Below are 19169 nucleotides of genomic sequence, written 5' to 3'. Positions count from 1 at the left end.
TAACTAAGCAGCACAGTGAATAACTGCTTATATGTACTTTACACTAAAGTCTTTCTGTTAGAGAACCTCCTTAATCTTACTCTTTATCTGCCACAAATCTGAGCATGAAAGTGTCTTCCAACATATCCCCTACGACATTTTCCATACAGGTTCCCAGAAAAAGTGTTGAAGATGATTCTCAATTATGGTCTAGTAACAGAAACATCTAGGGGAAAAAAGCTTAATTACGACTCATAATACTGTATTTATATTCATAGAATGCAGTGTTGTAAAGAACCTCAGAGAATATATGTTCCAAATGTCCATATTTGGGAAATGGTCTAACTCTCTTGCCTCAGTGGCTATGAATATTTGAACACTTCTGGGACCACGAACACATGGGATCACCAGGACTCCGCTACTCCCATGGCTTTCATGACATTTCAAATTCCTATAATGCTCTGCTACATCAAAAGAATAGTTTACCCCTTCATCAGTGCTTCTCAAACTTTAAAGGGGCATATGAATCACCTGAATATCTAGTTAAAATAAAGACTATTTGAGCAGGTCTATGGTGAGTACTAGAGTTCCTCATTTCTAAGAAGCTTCGGCATGATGCCAACACTGCTGGTCCTTGGACCACTCTTCGAGTAGAATAGCACTGGAGTTCTTTTTATGTAGAAATTCCTCTCTTTTCCTGAAAGCTAAATATAGAGAGACATTTTTCAAGTCCTACTGGCTTGTCAGTCTTCACTGAGTAAACCTAATTGTTGACAGCTTCCTGCAGAAAGGCCGGGCAGGGCAGTTTCCACATTCCCTACCTAAGTGATCTTTTGAATCCCCATCACAACAGCTGTACCAAAGAATGTCAGGTCTTTTGATTCTACTTGCTAATCACTTTCACCTGACACAGATACACAACCACAGTCATCAACCTGCAGCATCCTATTAGTAGTCTGGGTGTGCAGTTGCACACAGCAGGGTCCTGACCATGCTTGACCTGATAACAACCCAAAATACAGTCACAAAATCCATCTTCTAGTTCTGGCAGAGTCTTTTCCTGACCAAACTTTAGTCAAGTGCTTCTGAATCCTCTTCCCAAGTAGGTGTCAACTTTTGGACTTCTGTATCCATCTATGAACAATCCAACTTTAGCAAGAATCCTGTTAGTAAGTTGGTTTAGTGAGAATCCCCTACCCTCAATAACTAATCACCCTGGATTTCTGATAAATTCCCACTTTTCCTTGTATCTGGAATTGAGCCCAATCTCTCTCGCTACTGCAAAACCCCATCACAAAGGTCCTTATACTTATTGCCATAGTCCTGAATAAAATCTGTCTTACTGTTTTAACAAGCATTAGAATAGGTTTTTCTTTAACAGTTCCTTCCCCAACCTCACCCCAAAAATCTCTGTCACTCATTTAATTCCTCTTTAAGTTAGACCCTAAGATCCCAGAGTTAGAAGTTTCTTCAAATGCCTCGCCATGCCTTCCTCATTTGCTTTAGGTGATCTCTAATTTGGCCAGGTAAGAGAAATTAACAAATTCAATCCAATTCACTTACTAAATTTTAAAAGTTAAAAGTAGTTTTGTCTAGAATCTGCATTTTCTCACAGAAATTTATAGCACTGAAACAGATCCCCTTTAATATACCTTTGCCTAAATTGGATTTAAAAGAACTCTACCGTAATGCTGGTGCCAGGAAAAAAGTTACAGGCACTGTATCACAGTGAAACATTCACTACACATCTGGGAGAATGAGGGATTATAAAGTTTAACTGGATTGGATGTAGAACTTTTTAAAGAATGGTTTATATATGCAAACAGTTTAATATTTGAGTTTTTACTTCTAGTTTCTGGAAGGAAATGGTCTGACTCTTAGATGACTGCTTCAATTAATTTTCATAAAGTTAGCAGTGGATATCAACTACATTTCTAACAAGCTCCTTTTTCAATATAGCTTGCAGCCAAATTACATTATAATGTCATTTTGGGCCAAATGCCAAACTATTAACATCAAAAATTCAAGACAGTATTTTTCCCTTTAAAGAGAGTCCAAAACCTTTAATGATGGTTTTGTTTAGACATGAATACAGGAACTATATGGACTTGGATTCCATATTGAATAACATATTTCTTGATTCCACATATTTTTAACAACATTTTCCATAGTAAAGTTTATATAAGCACTCTCAATAGACATTAAAAAGCTTTAACACTAACAATGATAGATTTTCATACTCAGAATGAACTAAAAAGGCTTTCATCTCAGTGTCTCAACTATGAGAGATACAGTAACATTAAAACCAAAAGAATGTGTAAATTTTCTCTCCATGAAAAATTTTTATATAAACAATCATGGTTTTCATTCGCCTTCACTGTATAATGGGTTGAAGTAAGTATCAAAATTTCCCATAAGTACAGGTAATGTTCAGCATGAAAGAGAAAGATGCTTATATCATTATATTCTGTTGTTAAAACTGCATGGGTTCAAACAAAGCAGGACTGACTGAGCTGAGTTAGTATAATAGTAATAAATTTCCTTGGGAAAAAAAAGGACACCATACAAATCTATTTCAGAAAAATAAGAGTTGTTTTGCCTAGATGTCTTGAGGACTGGATTTTGTCTAAATAAGCAGGTAGAATTTTTTTTTAATTGCACAAAACAAAATTATTCATATATAATCATGTTAGATTATATATTAATAATTAAATATATTGCTAATTATAATTAAATATTCACTCCTGAAAAGTGAATGCCTCAGAAAGGAGACCTCATTCTTTAGTTCCCAAAGTTTTTGAGTTAAAGCCTATATACATAGCATGTATATAATTTTATAGGTTCATCTTACCTTTCGTAAGAGGAACTACCGTGTATAATAAGGAATTAGGAATTCCTTATTTAGCATTAGCATCTTTTTATCAACGAGAACGCTACAGTAGATCCAACCAAATGTACCTTTATCTTCGAATTTTCTTCCTTAGTGATCTTAATCCCTCCTTGGCTTCCGCCATCCCCTTCCACGGCCACACCCTCGGTCTTGTCATTATCACTCAGCTCTTCACCTCCTTTGACTTCAACAGCCCATTCTCAGATGCAATCACTTCCACCTCTCCTTCTAATTTTCTACCCATTTGTCCCCACTGTATCTGCTCTCCAACATCTTTGAACATTCATCCTTTGTTCTCCCAGTTCATCGGCCTATTACAGCTTTAGGAATTTTCCTTCCTGAGACCCTGTGAATAATCAACTTAATTACATCTCATCAGCAACTCCAGACTTCACAATCCTTTCTCCTCCTACTATTGCCTCCATGAACATAGTCAACTGAGAATCGTGCTAATAATCCATTTCTCAACTATGATACTCAGGTTGCTGATGGCAATCAGAGAAAAACGCACACAAATATATTCTGCTCCCATCACAATTTTATGGACCCTCTCCCCCAAAATCTCAGCAGAACTGTTAACTGCAATCCACATACTAATTCTTGGTTGGCTGCCTCTCCTGTCCCACTGCTACCCTAGTAACTCTTAAGAAAATGTTTTTACCCTCTATTTCACAGAGATTTGAGGCTGCACTTTGCTCAACTAAGATTTTTTTTTTTTTTTTAACAACTGTGCCACCTCTTATTCTGTTTCTTGCAGACTCAGGATGACATCACCTCTTTATTCAAGGCTAATCCTCTTCATGACTTTCATCATCACAGTCACTCTCCTCTCTCTTCAACAATAAACTTTTCTTGGGCTTTCTCATAGCTAAACTCAAAGTGATTTCCATCAAAGTAAAGCTGCCAACCCCAAAACTCTTATTTAACTCTCTCTGCTGTGCAATATGATAGCCACTGGTCACATGAGGCTATTTGAATTTAAATTAGTTACAGGAAATAAAATTTAAGTTGATTTCCTCAGACACACTAACCATCTTTCAAGTGACCAATAGCCAATGGCTGCCATGCTGGACAGTGCAGGTATCGAACATTTCCATCATCATGAAAACTTGTATCGGACACTGCAGGTCTATATTCTCTAGTATCATTCTCCCATCTGTTCTTTTCTCCACAGCCAAGCACTTCTTTAAACAATAGTTTATACTCACTCTCAAATTTCCTTTTTTTTTAAAGACAGAGTCTTGCTCTGTCACCTAGACTAGAGTGCAGCCGTGCAATCATAGCACATTGCTGCCTCGACCTACTATGCTCAAGTGATCCTCCCACCTCAATACCCCTCTCCCCTCCTCCAAGTAGCTGGGACTAAAGGTATGTACCACTATGCCTGGCTAATTTTTTAAATTTTTTTGTAGAGACAAAGTCTCAGTATGTTGCCCAGGCTGGTCTCAAACTCCTGGGCTCAAGTGATCCCCCTGCCTGGGCCTCCTAAAGTGCTGGGATTACAGGTGTGAGCCACCACACCCAGCCTCTCAAATTCTTTACTGTTAATGTTCTTCATCCTTCACCTTCTCCCTGTTCACCAATCATCTAGCCAACAGCTTAGAAACATGTCCAAGTTGGCAAAATAGAAATTAAATTCCATCTCCGCTCCCTAGGTTATACCTCAAACTGCTGCTCCTCCTCCAAAGTCCCTTTGTAAAAGTCTCCATCAAGCTCACCAGCTACCCAACCCTGAAACCTAGGATTTTTCCCCAATTCTTCCCCCACCCACCTGCTGCCATAGCTCAGAGATGACAGTTACAAAGTCCTGTGGACATTACCTATGCAGAATTTTTGTTCTTTTCTCTTCACTCCTAGTACCACTGCCCCATCATCTCTGGACTGGACTACTGTAACTGTCTCCTGATCTTCCTACCTCTGGTCTCAATCCCCTATAATCTTGCTTCACACCATGAGCAGATTCTTTCTGCTGCCCTAACCTGACCATGCTACCTCCTACTTAAAACCTAGGTATCTCAGCATGAGATACAAGATCCAAAGAATGATCTTTGCTTATTTTTCCAGCTGCTTTCCCATAAACTCCATTAGCACTCCCCACAAAGTCACCCCAAATTAACCCATGATCTAAGTTAAAACAGTGTGCTCATGAGAAAACACAGCTGCAACACCAGTCTCTACCTCCCCCTGCCAACTTGCCTACCCCTCACAAGTCTTTCCTATCTGGAGAGGCTGGAACTGCCACATCCTCCAGCCCTTCGGACAACTTGAAACTCCACACCCACATCATGATCATGCATGCTGGAACGATTATTTTTCTTCTATGCAGAATGTCCCTTACTTGTCCACATCCAGAATACTGGCCATAATTCTCAATAGCTATAATAGAATGTCAACACTAAACTGCTCATATGATTTCCAAAATTTATAGATCTGCCTTAATATAACAATATAAAATATTCATACCACAGGCCCTTGTCAGGTAGTAAAGCTTGAAAGTGTCTTCTATCTGGTCCGTAATAAATGTCCAGCTGGTATTTAGGACAGGGTATATTAACCTCTATCATTGAATTGAATTAGATCACTGGAAAGCTAATACTTGAAAATATTAGCCTGACCAAAGATTAATCTGTTTTCTGGCCCAACATATCTGAGGAATAGGACATATCCCTGTTCAGCCTATAACATCCTTCCACATCCTACATGTAAATTAAATACTGATGGCACTATGTTTTAACTGGAAAGGGAGGAATTACGGCATACCCAATGAACCTGCATTGCTGTGTGTGTGCGCATGCGCACGTGTGTGTTTAAGAACAATGGAGGTAGGAGAGAGACAAGCAAGATTCCTAATTGAAAATCCATCCTCCAGGTGATTCTAACACAAAGGAAGAAGACTCTTTTGAGCAGCACTGGCACGGACCATCACAGAATCACCAACAATAAGTCAGCTCATGTCCTTAAATTTATTGACAATGTAACAGAAACATCATCTGTGAAACTCATCCTAAGAACTCAGCGCACAATGTCCTTCAACATCTCATGTGTAAATTCCTGCAAGGTGACTTTTAGAATTTGAGAACATGAAAAATTCCTCTGAGGCAAGTTGGTATTATTCTACTTTCCAGTTATGATACCTATAAAAAACTGTGCCCATTTTTACCTTGACTGACAGAAGGTTTACAACTGTTGCATTTTCCCTAAAATCTAAAATTTATTTTTTTCTTCTGAGTTTTTTGCCTGAATTTGAATCTTATCACCAACATTATTGGCTAGGTGAACTTGGGTGACTTCTTTAATTTCTCTATGCCTCAAATTTCTGCATCTACAAAGTGTAGCTAATAATGATCCTCTATTAATAATAATAATAATCCTCTTAGGATTATTCTGAGAACTATATGAGACAACCCAGGTAAGGTGCTTAGAATTGTGCCTGCTGCCTAGTGAGAATCCCAGAATGATCCAGAATGATCAGCTGTTAACAGCCATTTCTGCTTTATTTGGAATATTTTTACGGTAAAAGCCACCTCTGATTCTTTTCAAAACAGGTAAGTTACAAAGGACTACGCCTGGTTACAAGCCTCCACATAAATATGATATTCATGTCAGGAAATAAAGCTACCCCATGCACCCTGCACTGCTAAGACAGATTATATCTAGAGTGGGGTATTTGTTCCATGCAGGCTGCCATTCTTTAAGACACATCCAAAACTAAATTCATTTATTTACCTGTTCTTTCCTTAAGTTATTGAACCTAAAACTCGGTATGTCAGAAACTACACTCGGATATCCCCTATCAACCCCCAATAGAGTCCTCCTTCCCTTCTTACTGAACACTTCCACCCATCCAGAAACCCAGGCCTTAATTCTTGGTATCTGTCATCCTTCATGCCCAATCATTCATCAGATTGAGTCAGCCTCCTTTCTCACTCTCTCTTAAATCACTCGCTTTTCTACTTCCACTGCTACAACCTTACTCAAGGCTACTTTCGTGCTTTGGGTGCACAGCCCTACTCAAGTCCCCTCTCATCCCATTCCCACCGTCAATCAAAATGACCTTTTTAAAGACAAAACTGGTCATCTACATCCTTGCTTCAGCCTATCAACAATTTGCCATTTTTCTTAGCAAAAAGGAAATGTCCCAAGCCTTAATGTATAGCCTTAAATGGCCCTGCATGATCTGAGCCTCATTAACACCCAGCCTTTCCCCTAGCCTGATCTCATCCTTCCCTTACTAACCCACACCAGGCTTCTTTCCAGCTTTTAAGCAGACAGTTGCTCCAGTCTCGGGGCCTCGTGTATGTGCTTCCCGTGTCCCATCACCCAGCCAAAGTCCACTCACACGTGAGATTTCTGTTTATGCATCACTTCCTCCTAAGCAGAGTCTTCCTGTTAGCATCCTGACTTTTTCCTGCAGAGTAGCAGTCAAAATCCAATAACTACAGAATTAGCTTTTCCACTCTGCCTCCTCAACTAAAACATAAGCAGGGACATCCCTGAGGGCAGGGTCTCGGTTCTCACGGTTTATGGTTACAACCTCAGCAGTGAGCACACTGGTTTTTACACAGCTAGTGGGGTTACTTTTAATTGTGGTAAAATGCACATAACATAAAACTTGCCATTTTAACCATTTATTAATGTACAGTTCGGTAATGTAAACTCTATTCTCATTGTGCAACAGATCTCTAAAACTTTTACATCTTGCAAAACTGAAACTCTACCTATTAAACAACAATTCCCTAACTCCTCCTCCCCCAGCCCCTAGCAACCACCATTCTACTCTCTGTTTCTATGAGTCTGCTTCATATAAGTGGAATCCTACAGTGCTTGTCTTTTAGTGACTGCCTTAACTCACTTAACATAGTGTCCTCTAGGTTAATCCATGATATAACATGTGACAGGATTTCCTTCTCTCTCAATGCTGAGTATGTATTGATATGTACATACATACTCCATTGTATGTATATACCACATTTTCTTTATTCATCCATTAATGGACATTTAGGCTGCTTCCATCTCTTGGTTGTTGTGAATAATGCCACAATGAACATAGGTATCCAAATATCTCTTCAAGATCTTGCCTTCAATTATTTTGTATATATACTCAGAAGTGGGACTGCTAGATCATGTAGTAGTCCTATTTTGCTGTTGTCGTTAAGATGGATTTTCACACTTGTTGCCCACGCTGGAGTGCAATGGCATGATATCCGCTCACTGAAACCTCTATCTCCCAGGTTCAAGTGATTTTCTTGCCTCAGCCTCCCAAGTAGCTGGGACTACAGGTGCGCACCACCATGCCCAGCTAATTTTTGTATTTTTAGTAGAAATGGGGTTTCACTATGTCATTCAGGCTGATCTTAAACTCCTGACCCCGTGATCCACCTGCCTTGGCCTCCCAAAGTGCTGGGATAACAGGCGTGAGCCACTCTGTGCTGGCCAGTAGTTCTAGTTTTAACTTTCTGTGGAAGCTCCACAGTGTTTTCCAGAGTGGTTGTATCAGTTTACCTACCTACCGACAGTACACATCATCTCCAGTCTCTCCACATCCTTGCCAACACTTGCTATTTTCTATTTTCATTAGAGTGGATACACTTATAGGTGTGAAATGACACACAGGTAATAACTAGCAGTTAATGTCTACAAATACAGAGGCTGCTCAGATAAGTAAGGCATAGCTTCTATTCTCAAGGAATTCATAGAATAATAGGGAGAAAGAGTAACACACAAACAAGGTGTGTACTAAATGTACAGACAACAGAGAGGGAACTGTCAATTCCCACATCCAGGAGGCAGTTAAGAATATGAGTCTGAGATTCAGTGAAAGCTATGAAGTGGACACATAAATTGAGAGTTGTCAAAATAAAAAATAGTATATCCTACTATCTAAATAAATACTATTCTTTCTTATGCAAAACTAGTATTCAAAAAATACCGAATTTCTTTTTTCTTTCTTTCTTTTTTGAGATGGAGTCTCGCTCTGTCACCCAGGCTGGAGTGCAATGTCACGATCTTGGCTCACTGCAACCTCTGCCTCCCGGGTTCAAGCGATTCTCCTGCCTCAGCCTCTCGAGTAGCTGGGACTACAGGCATGCGCCACCACGCCCAGCTAAATTTTGTAATTTTAGTTGAAACAGGGTTTTACTACCTTCGTCGGGCTAGTCTTGAGCTCCAGATCTCAAGCGATCCACCTGCCTTGGCCTCCCAAGTGCTGGGATTACAGGCATAAGCCACCACGCCTAGCCCAGATTTCTTAAGGTAGTATATCCTATGTCTACTAAGATAACATGTTGTTCTACATATTGTACAACATACTGAATTGTCCCTCTGCTTTACAAAGATTTTATTATATGCTCCTATGAATCTAACAGTATACAATCTCAAAAAAAATAGATAGTCCTAACCAAATTCTACCACTTCCTTTTTTGCAGCTTTTAGGACCAACAGAAGAGCACATAACTGGAAACAATATCAAGACCACCTTACAATTTATCGTAAAAAACACCTAATTTATTTAGTCAAATGTGCTATTACATCTGAGAACAGTACTCTAAACAGAGTTCTATTAAGAATACTGGTATACTACTCAGCAGGCAGTCATGCAATTTAATTGACTTTAGTTTAAACATGGAATTAAACCACAAATTAGATACCAAGTATTTAAGGCAAAGCAAGTCGAGAAAACTTAAAGTATATATAATTATCACCCTTACTATCCTCTATTTCATTAGTAGGACGTGTAAATACAAACAATGATAGCAACGCAGGCAAATAAAATTCACACTTCTGTCCTTCTATTGATTGCTCTGTTCGACTGACTGTAATTTGAGTGTCAGATAATGGAGAGTAACCCCTTTCACTGTGAGCAAGTGTTCTTGGTATCCTTAGACAGAATCGGTCCAATAAGCTACCATCCCTGATTTTCAGGTATGCCTTAACACCGAGCATACAGGTGACTGCACAATATGAGCTGATGTGATCAGCTGTGATTACCTGGTAGCAAAAGGCCGGACTGAGTGACTGAGAGCCAAAAGTGACTGAAATGATACCATTTAGTCTGTGTTCTCTTTACGCCAGAACATCAGTTTTCCACTGATGACATTCTATTCTGTCTGCTCACGTTGTTAAGTGCAAAGCACGTGCACACATGCACACACACATGCCAAAAAGCTACGGGTGGTTTCTCTCTACACAAGATAGTTTTTCAGTAATTACCAGATTTCACAATGAAGTCATAATAAACATCTAAGTTATTTTACAGCTAAATTTTAAACTGAGATAAACTGTTTAAGAAAAATAAATACAATATGTTCTAAAAAGATACAAATAAACTTGAAATCACTTACTTTCTGCTCAGGGCTTTCCTGAAACAAAAGTCCAAAGTAGTCCTTCTCCAAGAGATTGAGGTGTTCACACACTCTGTCAAATAACACTTGTCCCTTAGCACGTTTCTGGAGAAAAAAATAGTAACTTTACTTTTCAAGTAGTAAAGATTCCAAGACTGCTATAAATAAAAGACATCATATCAGATACATGATTCATTATAAATTAACATTGAATATTTGTTTTATCATTTTCTAACAAAAGTGATTAATTTTTTAACTTTAGCCCTCCCACCCTGCACACATAGACAAAGCATAAAATCTAAAACAAAAGCATAAGCAAGCACCATCTGCTTTATTGCTACTCGATATAAACATAAAAAGGACTAAAAAAGCAAAATGTTAGCTGTTCATTTTCTTATTTTAAAAATGTTCAAACTGCTTCCATCAATTCCTCAAGGTGGCTCATATCTATAAAGTATACTACTCCACAGGAAAATCATTTAGCTCTAGTATTCAGTATAACCTAACATAATTTATCCTATCAGCACTTAGGTCTAATGTTTTATTTTTGTTCATGGTATCTGTAGAACAGACTTTTTTTTCCTATACAAGTTATGCTTCTATTTACAATTTTCCTAGAGAATGATACGGTGTTCACTCCCTAGGATAAATTCTAAAAATACAAGATAATGGAAGCGGGACAAGAAATCAACTGCCTCTAAGGGCTTAACATATTTTTACCTTGAATAGATTTTTCTTTTTAATTTAAGAAGCTGCTGTGAACAGAGATGTAGGAGTCTTTGACAGCCATAGAAGAAAAGCTCATTGTCTAATCAATGGCAAAACATAAGCAGAGTGGTGACTCATTTCCAATTAAGATGCACACCCCTCAAACAACCCAACTATGAGGTCAGGTCAGACACACACCTCCTCCCCAGACGCACTGATAAAAGCCACCAATGGATTGCTAGTGAAAAAGAAAAAGCCATCAGACTTTTCCATTCTCAAAATGAATGCCCTCTCACTATTAAAATGTGCACTAGTTCATCCAGTGTGCGAAAATTAATGTTCCCCCCACATATATCTTGAGGAGGAGAATCTGGTACTTTTATTATTATGCCTCTTATGATAACATTTCTCAAAAGAATAGAACTGCATCAAATTGTGAAGGGAAGAAGGAGAATGCTACACGGATTACATTATTTCAACATAATAAGCAATTTAAGACCAGGCATGATAGCTCACGCCTGTAATCCCAGCACGTTGAGGCTGACGTGGGCAGATCTCTTGAGCTCAGGAGTTCGAGATCAGCCTGGGCAACATGGTAAAACCTCATCGCTACAAAAAAAAAAATATACAAAAATTAACCAGGTATGGTGGTGTGTGCTTATAGTCTCTGCTGCTCGGGAGGCTGGGGTGAAAGGACTGCTTAAGCCTGGGAGGCGGAGGCTACAGTAAGCTGTGTACACACCACTGCACTCCAGCCTGGTGACAGTGAGACCCTATCTCAATAAATAAATACATAAATAATAAAAAATTTAAAAAAGCAATGTACCATATACATACTATAGCTTCACAATCAGGATTTCACAGCCAATTAAATCACTGGGTATGTTTAAGATAGATATGTGCTTGTTTGTCTATACATTAAAAGTATATACAAATACAGTGTAGAGAATAAGAGTATTGGGCTCTGTGTGCCAAACACCATAGTTCTAAACACGCTTCCACTATTTATAAGCTATGTGACCCACAGCAAGACACTTAAAGTCTGCTTGCCTTAATCTGCACATCTGTGAAATGAGGATAACAGATACCAGATACCACAAGAGGTGTGGTGAGTACTAAAAGAGCTGCAGTACATAACAATTGGTTATGATGCTATTTCAAATTAGGGTAAAAAGGATATTGAAGACACCTGATGTCTACAAAGACACATCTCAGTTCAAGGAGAAAATACCCTCCAATTCTAACATTAGCTTCAAGTCAACTCTTATTAATAATTCACACTTTCTCACTGGCTTCCATTTCAAAAATAGGAACATACCCTCATGGACAGAATTCCCCTACAAGATTGAGAGAAAAAAAACACCCACACAGCTCACCACTACAATTTGGGGTTGGTATGCTGGCCATACATGAGGTTTCAGCATGACAGCTGGACCAGTTCCTCTATCCGACCTAGTTCCTCTATCAGTCAACATTTTTTAAGTATTTTCTATTACTGGACCAGTGTGACAACGGAAAACCACTTAGTCTCCCTGACTGTAAAATGAGGATAATAACTCCCTCAGAGCTCATGTGAGAATCAAATTAACCCAGTGAGATGGAATATGCCTCAACCAATCACAGCTGTACTCTGCTGTCAAATATTCTTTCACTATCCCACATCCCAAAATGTTTCTAGATGCTAAGACTGCTTCTCTACTATTCTTTCCTTCTCTCTCCAGGAAACAGATATTCTCAATGCTTGATGAGATCTGGATTGCACATACAGGTTACTTAAGCTTCCATCTGCCTCTCCACCCTCAATGAACTCAAAATCTGGAAGGAAAAGCAAAAATGCAACGCCATGAAGCACATGTTGAGAAAGCAATGCACAAAGTGCTATTGGAACACCAGAAATGGAATGAGTAAATGAGACAGAGAAATTACAGCTTCACCAAGAATATAATATCTGAAGTGAATCTTAGAGGAGGAAATGATTTTTTGAGGTAGAGAAAACAGATATTCAAAATAACTTACTTTTTACTTTGGATGTTTATACAGCTTACTTTTTACTTTGTATGTTTATAGAGACTGAGTCAATTTCTGTTAAAAAGATACTGGAGGATACAGTGAAATGAAAAAGGAAGCCATCCAGAATAAACATGCAATATGACTGCTGGTTACACTGTCCAACTCTCAGATGACTGTGAAGGCTTGCCAAGCTAAGACTCAATCTATATCGATCCATATGTGTCTGTTCCTATGTTAAGATACCGGGGAATCAATGACGAGTACAACACACATAGTCTCAGGAAATGTATAAGCAACTGGCAGAGAAAGAAAATAACTGGGAAGCCAAAAATAAAGCATTATGTATCTACCAATTTGGACATAACCTTGCCCAACTGGCCCAAAGAGAAGTGACCAATGGCCTACGAGATAGCCTGATACAAGAGCTCTGCTCAATGACAATGTTTTACCCTGAGAATAAGGAATAGCAGATACAATCATAACATCCCTCAGGGAGTTTACAGAACACACACACACGCACACGTACACGCACACATATGGTCATAAAGTGGTATAAACACAGTGGAGACGGCAAGAAGGCTATTGGCAGAAGCCAGTATCAAGAGGCCAACCATATTTGCCAAAGTTATGTTCTGCTGGTCCCACTCGTCCCACTAGTTATATATATCCCTCATTCCCAAAACCTCAGTAGAGTGGGACAAGAAAAATTCTGCGTATTGCATATTATTACTGAGCATCAAAAACACCTATTTGTATAACAGATAACCTAAGGAGTTCTGCAATGCAAAAACCCTGTTTCCCATCATTCCTTTCACTTGGGAAACCTGCTGTTTCCCAAAACTATTTAGCAAAAGAAAAAGAGCCCACTATTTTTTAATACAACATTTACTAAGGTATTCTACAACAGAATTACTGTTCTAAAGACCACACCTCAAGAAATGAGATAGGAAAGAATTACAGATTGACCATCCCAAATCCAAAAACCCAAAATGTGAAATGCTCCAAAATCCATTTTTTCAATGCCAACATTACGTTCAAACGAAATGCTCATTGGAGCATTTCGGATTTCCAATCTCTTGATTTGGAGTGCTCAAGTATTACGAAATCTGAAAAAAACTTGAAATATCAAACATTTCTAGTCCAAAGCATTTCAGATAAAAGATACTCAACCTGTACCACTATCTGACCCTAACACAGATGTAGACACTGGTATCACATCTGTTTGATTCACAAATGCCAAAAGAAAATCCATTTTAAACCAGTCCAAGATGTGCTGACTGCCTGAAGGAAGCCTGTGCCTACCTGCCTGAGAGAAGCAAGAAATTCTCATAGACAAAAATCCTAAAAAACATGAATTAAAAATCACAGAACTACCCGGAAACCAGACACCATAATTAAAAGTTAGACACAGGCCGGGCGCGGTGGTTCAAGCCTGTAATCCCAGCACTTTGGGAGGCCGAGGTGGGCGGATCACGAGGTCGAGAGATCGAGACCATCCTGGTCAATACGGTGAAACCCCGTCTCTACTAAAAATACAAAAAAAAAAAAAAAAAACTATCTGGGCGTGGTAGCGCGTGCCTGTAATCCCAGCTACTTAGGAGGCTGAGGCAGGAGAATTGCCTGAGCCCAGGAGGCGGAGGTTGGGGTGAGCCAAGATGGCGCCATTGCACTCCAGCCTGGGTAACAAGAAACTCCATCTCAAAAAAAAAAAAAAAAAAAAAGTTAGACACAGTATCAGAATCACATCTTCAGAGACTGCACATAATAGAATTATCAACTACAAAACACAAAATATGTATGTTTTATGTGTTTATAAGAAATGTTTTAAAATATGACTAAGGAAAAAGTGAGTATCAAAAAGCAGGTTTTGAAAATAACAAAGTAAAACATGTAGAAATGAAAACTATAGTAACTAAGTTATAATCCAAATGGACAGGATATGGCACAGCTGAAGAGAAATCCAGTGAACTGTAAGATAGATCTGAAAAAAACTATCCAGAATGTGGCTGAGAAAAACAAAGGGAAGGACAATATGAAAGAACTTCACAGACACGGAGAACAGAATGAGGGGTCTACAAATATCTTGTCAGAGTCCTAGGTGGAGATGAGAGAAATAAAGGAAAGGCAATATTAAAAGAATGCTGTAAAACTTCAAATTAAGAAAGCTCACTGAATCCCTAGCAAAATTAATAAAATTTATTAATCTACAATGATTTCATTGTACTAATTTATTATTTATACGCAACATTTAAAGGGTTCTAACATGCATTATTTTTCTAAATAGCTATAATAAAGTCATCAAGACAAGAGGGAACTAAAGCTAGAGAATAAAAAGAAGGACTGAGAAGGAAATTTGTAACAAAAAAAACACAGAACACTCACTTCTAAGAAACCTAAAACAGATTCGCTTTGGAGGCTTATTCTAAAAGGCAAACAAAATAAGTAGCATGTTTCTTCTTACATTCTAAAAAGCATCAGATTATCAGAGACACATACTAAATGCTACATGTGAATGTTCCAAGCTACAACATTTTACAGCACTAATCTGCAATCAAACTTGATTGGGACAGCTTGGACAGCAATACCATCCAATGGCTCACAACTTGGTCTTCACACTGTTCACAACACAATCCATAAATAACAATTCTCTTTGGGGTGGGGGTAAAGAACCAAGGCACAATGTATAATGGTAGCACATAAAAACGTATGGGGGCATGTAAGTCGAAATTGTTCTTCAAGATAGTTCTTCCACTCCCACCAGATTCTGGGATGTTCCATCTTTCTTGAGAATCATCAATTCTTAACAATATAGAAGAAAAGTACTGTAGTATTATCACAGTGTCCTGGGCTTGACCCCAGTCCTATCTTAATAGCTCTGCAACCACAGCAAATTACATAACTCCTCTAGGCCTCAGTTTCCTCTCTTTAAAAGCACCCACCTTATAATGGTGAGAAGAGAATTAAATGAAGTATGTTTACAGTGATCAATAATATGTTTGGCTTATTACATGGATTCATTAAAGCCAGCTGAAATTACAATACCTTTTTGTGCTGCTCTAAAATAATAATTGATTTTAAATATGATTTTAAAGTTTTCAGTTATTTAATCCAACTTCCTTATTTCACAAATAAGAAAAATAAGGTTATAGAGATTTATCTAATTTTTCAGTTTGATTTTCCAAATTTCTTTTAAAATAATTAAATTCTTATGTGTGCTAGTAATATATACTAATATTCTACATTTCTATCCAGGAAAATAACTTTCTCCTAGTAACATTTTTTAAAATAAATAATAACTTGAATTCTACTGCATTAAAGGACTACAAATACACATTTGTTAACCAAGTAAAATACACACATAATTTTGCTTCATAACTTGCACCTAAGATACCAGTACACGTAGTTGCTTCATTAGTCTTCATAGCAATTTGGGGATATTGTTCCAGATAAAGAGAAATACTGACTTATCAAGACATATTCTACTTTTTTCCCCTGATGTATTTCCAAATGTCAAAACTCTACCTCTTCTTGTAAGCAAATCTCCATAGTATCCTTCCCCATGAAGCCTATTCCAATCTCCCAATAGTTCATCATTCTCCTTCAAGAGTATTCTTTCACATCTATGGCACTTACTCTTCTATTCTTCTCCTTTTGATACTTACTACTTTCAGATACTAAGTTCTTTAAGAAAAAGCACATCTTACTTCAGTGCCTCCAACTGAACATTTAGCTGAAGAGTAGGCCAAAAGTTATCTGCAAGTGGAATGAATGGCTCAATGCCGTTAAGGCCAGTCAAAAAGTTGGCAGAGTTGAGTCTAGAATTCAGGCCTTCTGATTTCTTACACAATCTTCTTGATCTAGCTCATGGACTACCAATCCATGATGTTCAAGGACCTAAACTAAACACGCACTGCCAAATGGATTCTGGGAGAAGACCAGCACAGTCCAACACTTCATTTTCACAATGCTACATTGTGGTTATAATCTTCCTTAGTAAACTAGAGCATTTCCAAATACTTTTGGGGAACTAGAGAAACGAAATAAGCAAAAAACCCAATCTGCCTCTTCCTCTTAAGAGTAGGCTATACTTCATCTTTATGCAGAAGGGACAGGGGGTTTTCTAGTCTTGCACATTCCTCCACTAAGACATCACTTTTGCTGTCATTTCTTCTTGCTATCTGAAGCATGCCTTTGCTTTGTTTCTGTTCTTACAGTAGAATCTTCATAAAGCACACACTGTGTCAATCTATTCTGACAATGTAGCATCAAGTTCATTAAACAATAAAACCATGCAACTGTTAATAAAACTTGCCAAATACACTTCAAAAACAAGTATTTTGAATATAACTTTCTATATTAAATGCCAACAAGCTTAGCTATCTATTTTTCCTCTGTCTGCCTCTCCCTAAACCTACTTATACCACTTACTAGCAATATGAAGTTAATGGGTTGAAAACTTTAAAAAGCAAACAAAAAGGCCAGGTGCGGTGGCTCACGCTTGTGATCCTAGCACTCTGGGAGGCTGAGGCGGATGGATCACAGGGTCAGGCATTCAAGACCAACTTAGCCAAATAGTGAAACTCTGTTTCTACTAAAAAATAAAATAATAAAATAAAAATAATAGCTGGGCGTGGGAGGAGGCGCCTGTAATTACAGCTACTCAGGAGGCTGAGGCTGGAGAATTGCTTGAACCCATGAGGAAGAGGTTGCAGTGAGCTGAGATCGTGCCATTGTACTCCAGCCCAAGGGACAGGGCAAGACTCCGTCTCAAAAAAAAAAAAAAAAACACAAACAACAACAACAAAAGCCCTTTGGTCTACTTTCCAGGTATCAGGGTTTTAGATTTTTAAAACACCTACATACTATATTATGGATACCCAAAGAAGAGAGACAAAAGAAGACAATTTAGATGAGCTCAAAATACATTATCCAAAAATTAGAAAGCTAGCTTTTGAGAACTTTCATTTAAAAAGAAAAAGAGGCAATGAAATCTACTGCATATGCAGCCAAAGAAAGGAAGGCTGGAATCTGAGAGGCTGAGCAAAGTTCCCCATGCCTGTGCTGTTATTTGTGGCATTCAATACCGAGGCCAAAACATGACATTTCTGGAGGCCTCTCAACTTGGAGGAATTTGTGCAACTGCTTACCCGGCAGATTGCAGTGAACGCCACACACCACTGGCGTTTCATAAACACCATCACTGTCTCCGAGGAGGGCCCTCCACACTGCAGTTATTGTGTGCCGAGGAGACGCTGATGGGAAGTGCACAATGCAATCTATACATTACAGCCTTGAAGCTATGTATTTTGCACTAGCTCCAAATTACACTATGCAAATATAAAAGGCCAAGGAAAGAAAGGTATGCACAGAGCAAACACAACAACTGACACATTGTTGGCGGGGGAAGGGAATCCAATAAAACCATACAGAAGAAGAGAGAGTGTCTTAAATAACCTAAGGCTGTGATTTATCAGATAATTCTTTTCCTACCAATCCAAGGGAGCTGTCAACACATCTCTGTCCCAAAGTTCATTCAAACCCCAGGAAAAAGAAATCCTGGTCAATGATTTTGTGTGTTTGTTAAAAGCATAATTCCAGTAGTGAATGAGACATTTACAGTAAAGGAAGAGTATTAAGAAAAATTTCCCTGATCATTAATAAGAATTGAGTTTGAAAACATTTTTCCCAAATACTCAAAAAAGATACATATTATATATAATATACAAACATACGCATGTAGATACATAAATATAGAAGACATATGTATATACATTTTTTTCTTTTCTTTTTAAGAGATGGGGTGTGGTTCTGTTGCTAAGGCTGGAGTAAAGCAGCACAATCTTGGCTCACTGCAGCCTGCCTCAGCTTCCTGAGTAGCTGAGACTACAGGTGCATGCCACCATGCCTGGCTAAAAATTTGTTGTTAAAGGCAGATGGGGTTTCACCATCTTAGCCAAGCTGGTCTCTAACCTCTGTGCCGAAGCAATTCTCCCACCTTGTCCTCCCAAAGTGCTGGCATTTACAGGCATGAGCCATAGCACTTGTTCCTCTCGCTTTTTTTTTAAGTAACTGAAAAATGTTTTTCAAACTTAATTTTCATTAATCAGGAAAACTTCATATATGTATACATGTATACAGTTAAGATAGACAGATATCAGATTTATGTAAACATGTTGGTTTCTTACAAATCACTATAAAGAAATTTTTCTTGTATACTATTCCTTAAAAACTAAACTAAAAGG

General features: G+C 38.3%; 1 protein-coding gene across 29 annotated transcripts in view; it reads right to left on the bottom strand.

Annotated features, from left to right (window-relative positions):
* Positions 1-19169, bottom strand: part of EPB41L2 (erythrocyte membrane protein band 4.1 like 2) — a 228489-nt gene that overhangs the window by 78908 nt on the left and 130412 nt on the right. For all 29 annotated transcript variants that reach the window (XM_074397461.1, XM_074397454.1, XM_074397450.1 and 26 more), the window contains exon 4: positions 10210-10314. In XM_074397461.1, coding sequence (XP_074253562.1) covers positions 10210-10314 — 105 coding nt within the window. The remainder of the gene's footprint in view (positions 1-10209; positions 10315-19169) is intronic.

Source organism: Saimiri boliviensis, chromosome 4 (genome assembly GCF_048565385.1).
Source record: "Saimiri boliviensis isolate mSaiBol1 chromosome 4, mSaiBol1.pri, whole genome shotgun sequence".
Classification (NCBI taxonomy): Eukaryota; Metazoa; Chordata; class Mammalia; order Primates; family Cebidae; genus Saimiri; species Saimiri boliviensis.
Note: the sequence above shows the minus strand (reverse complement) of the source record. Positions and strands in the feature narration are given on the sequence as shown.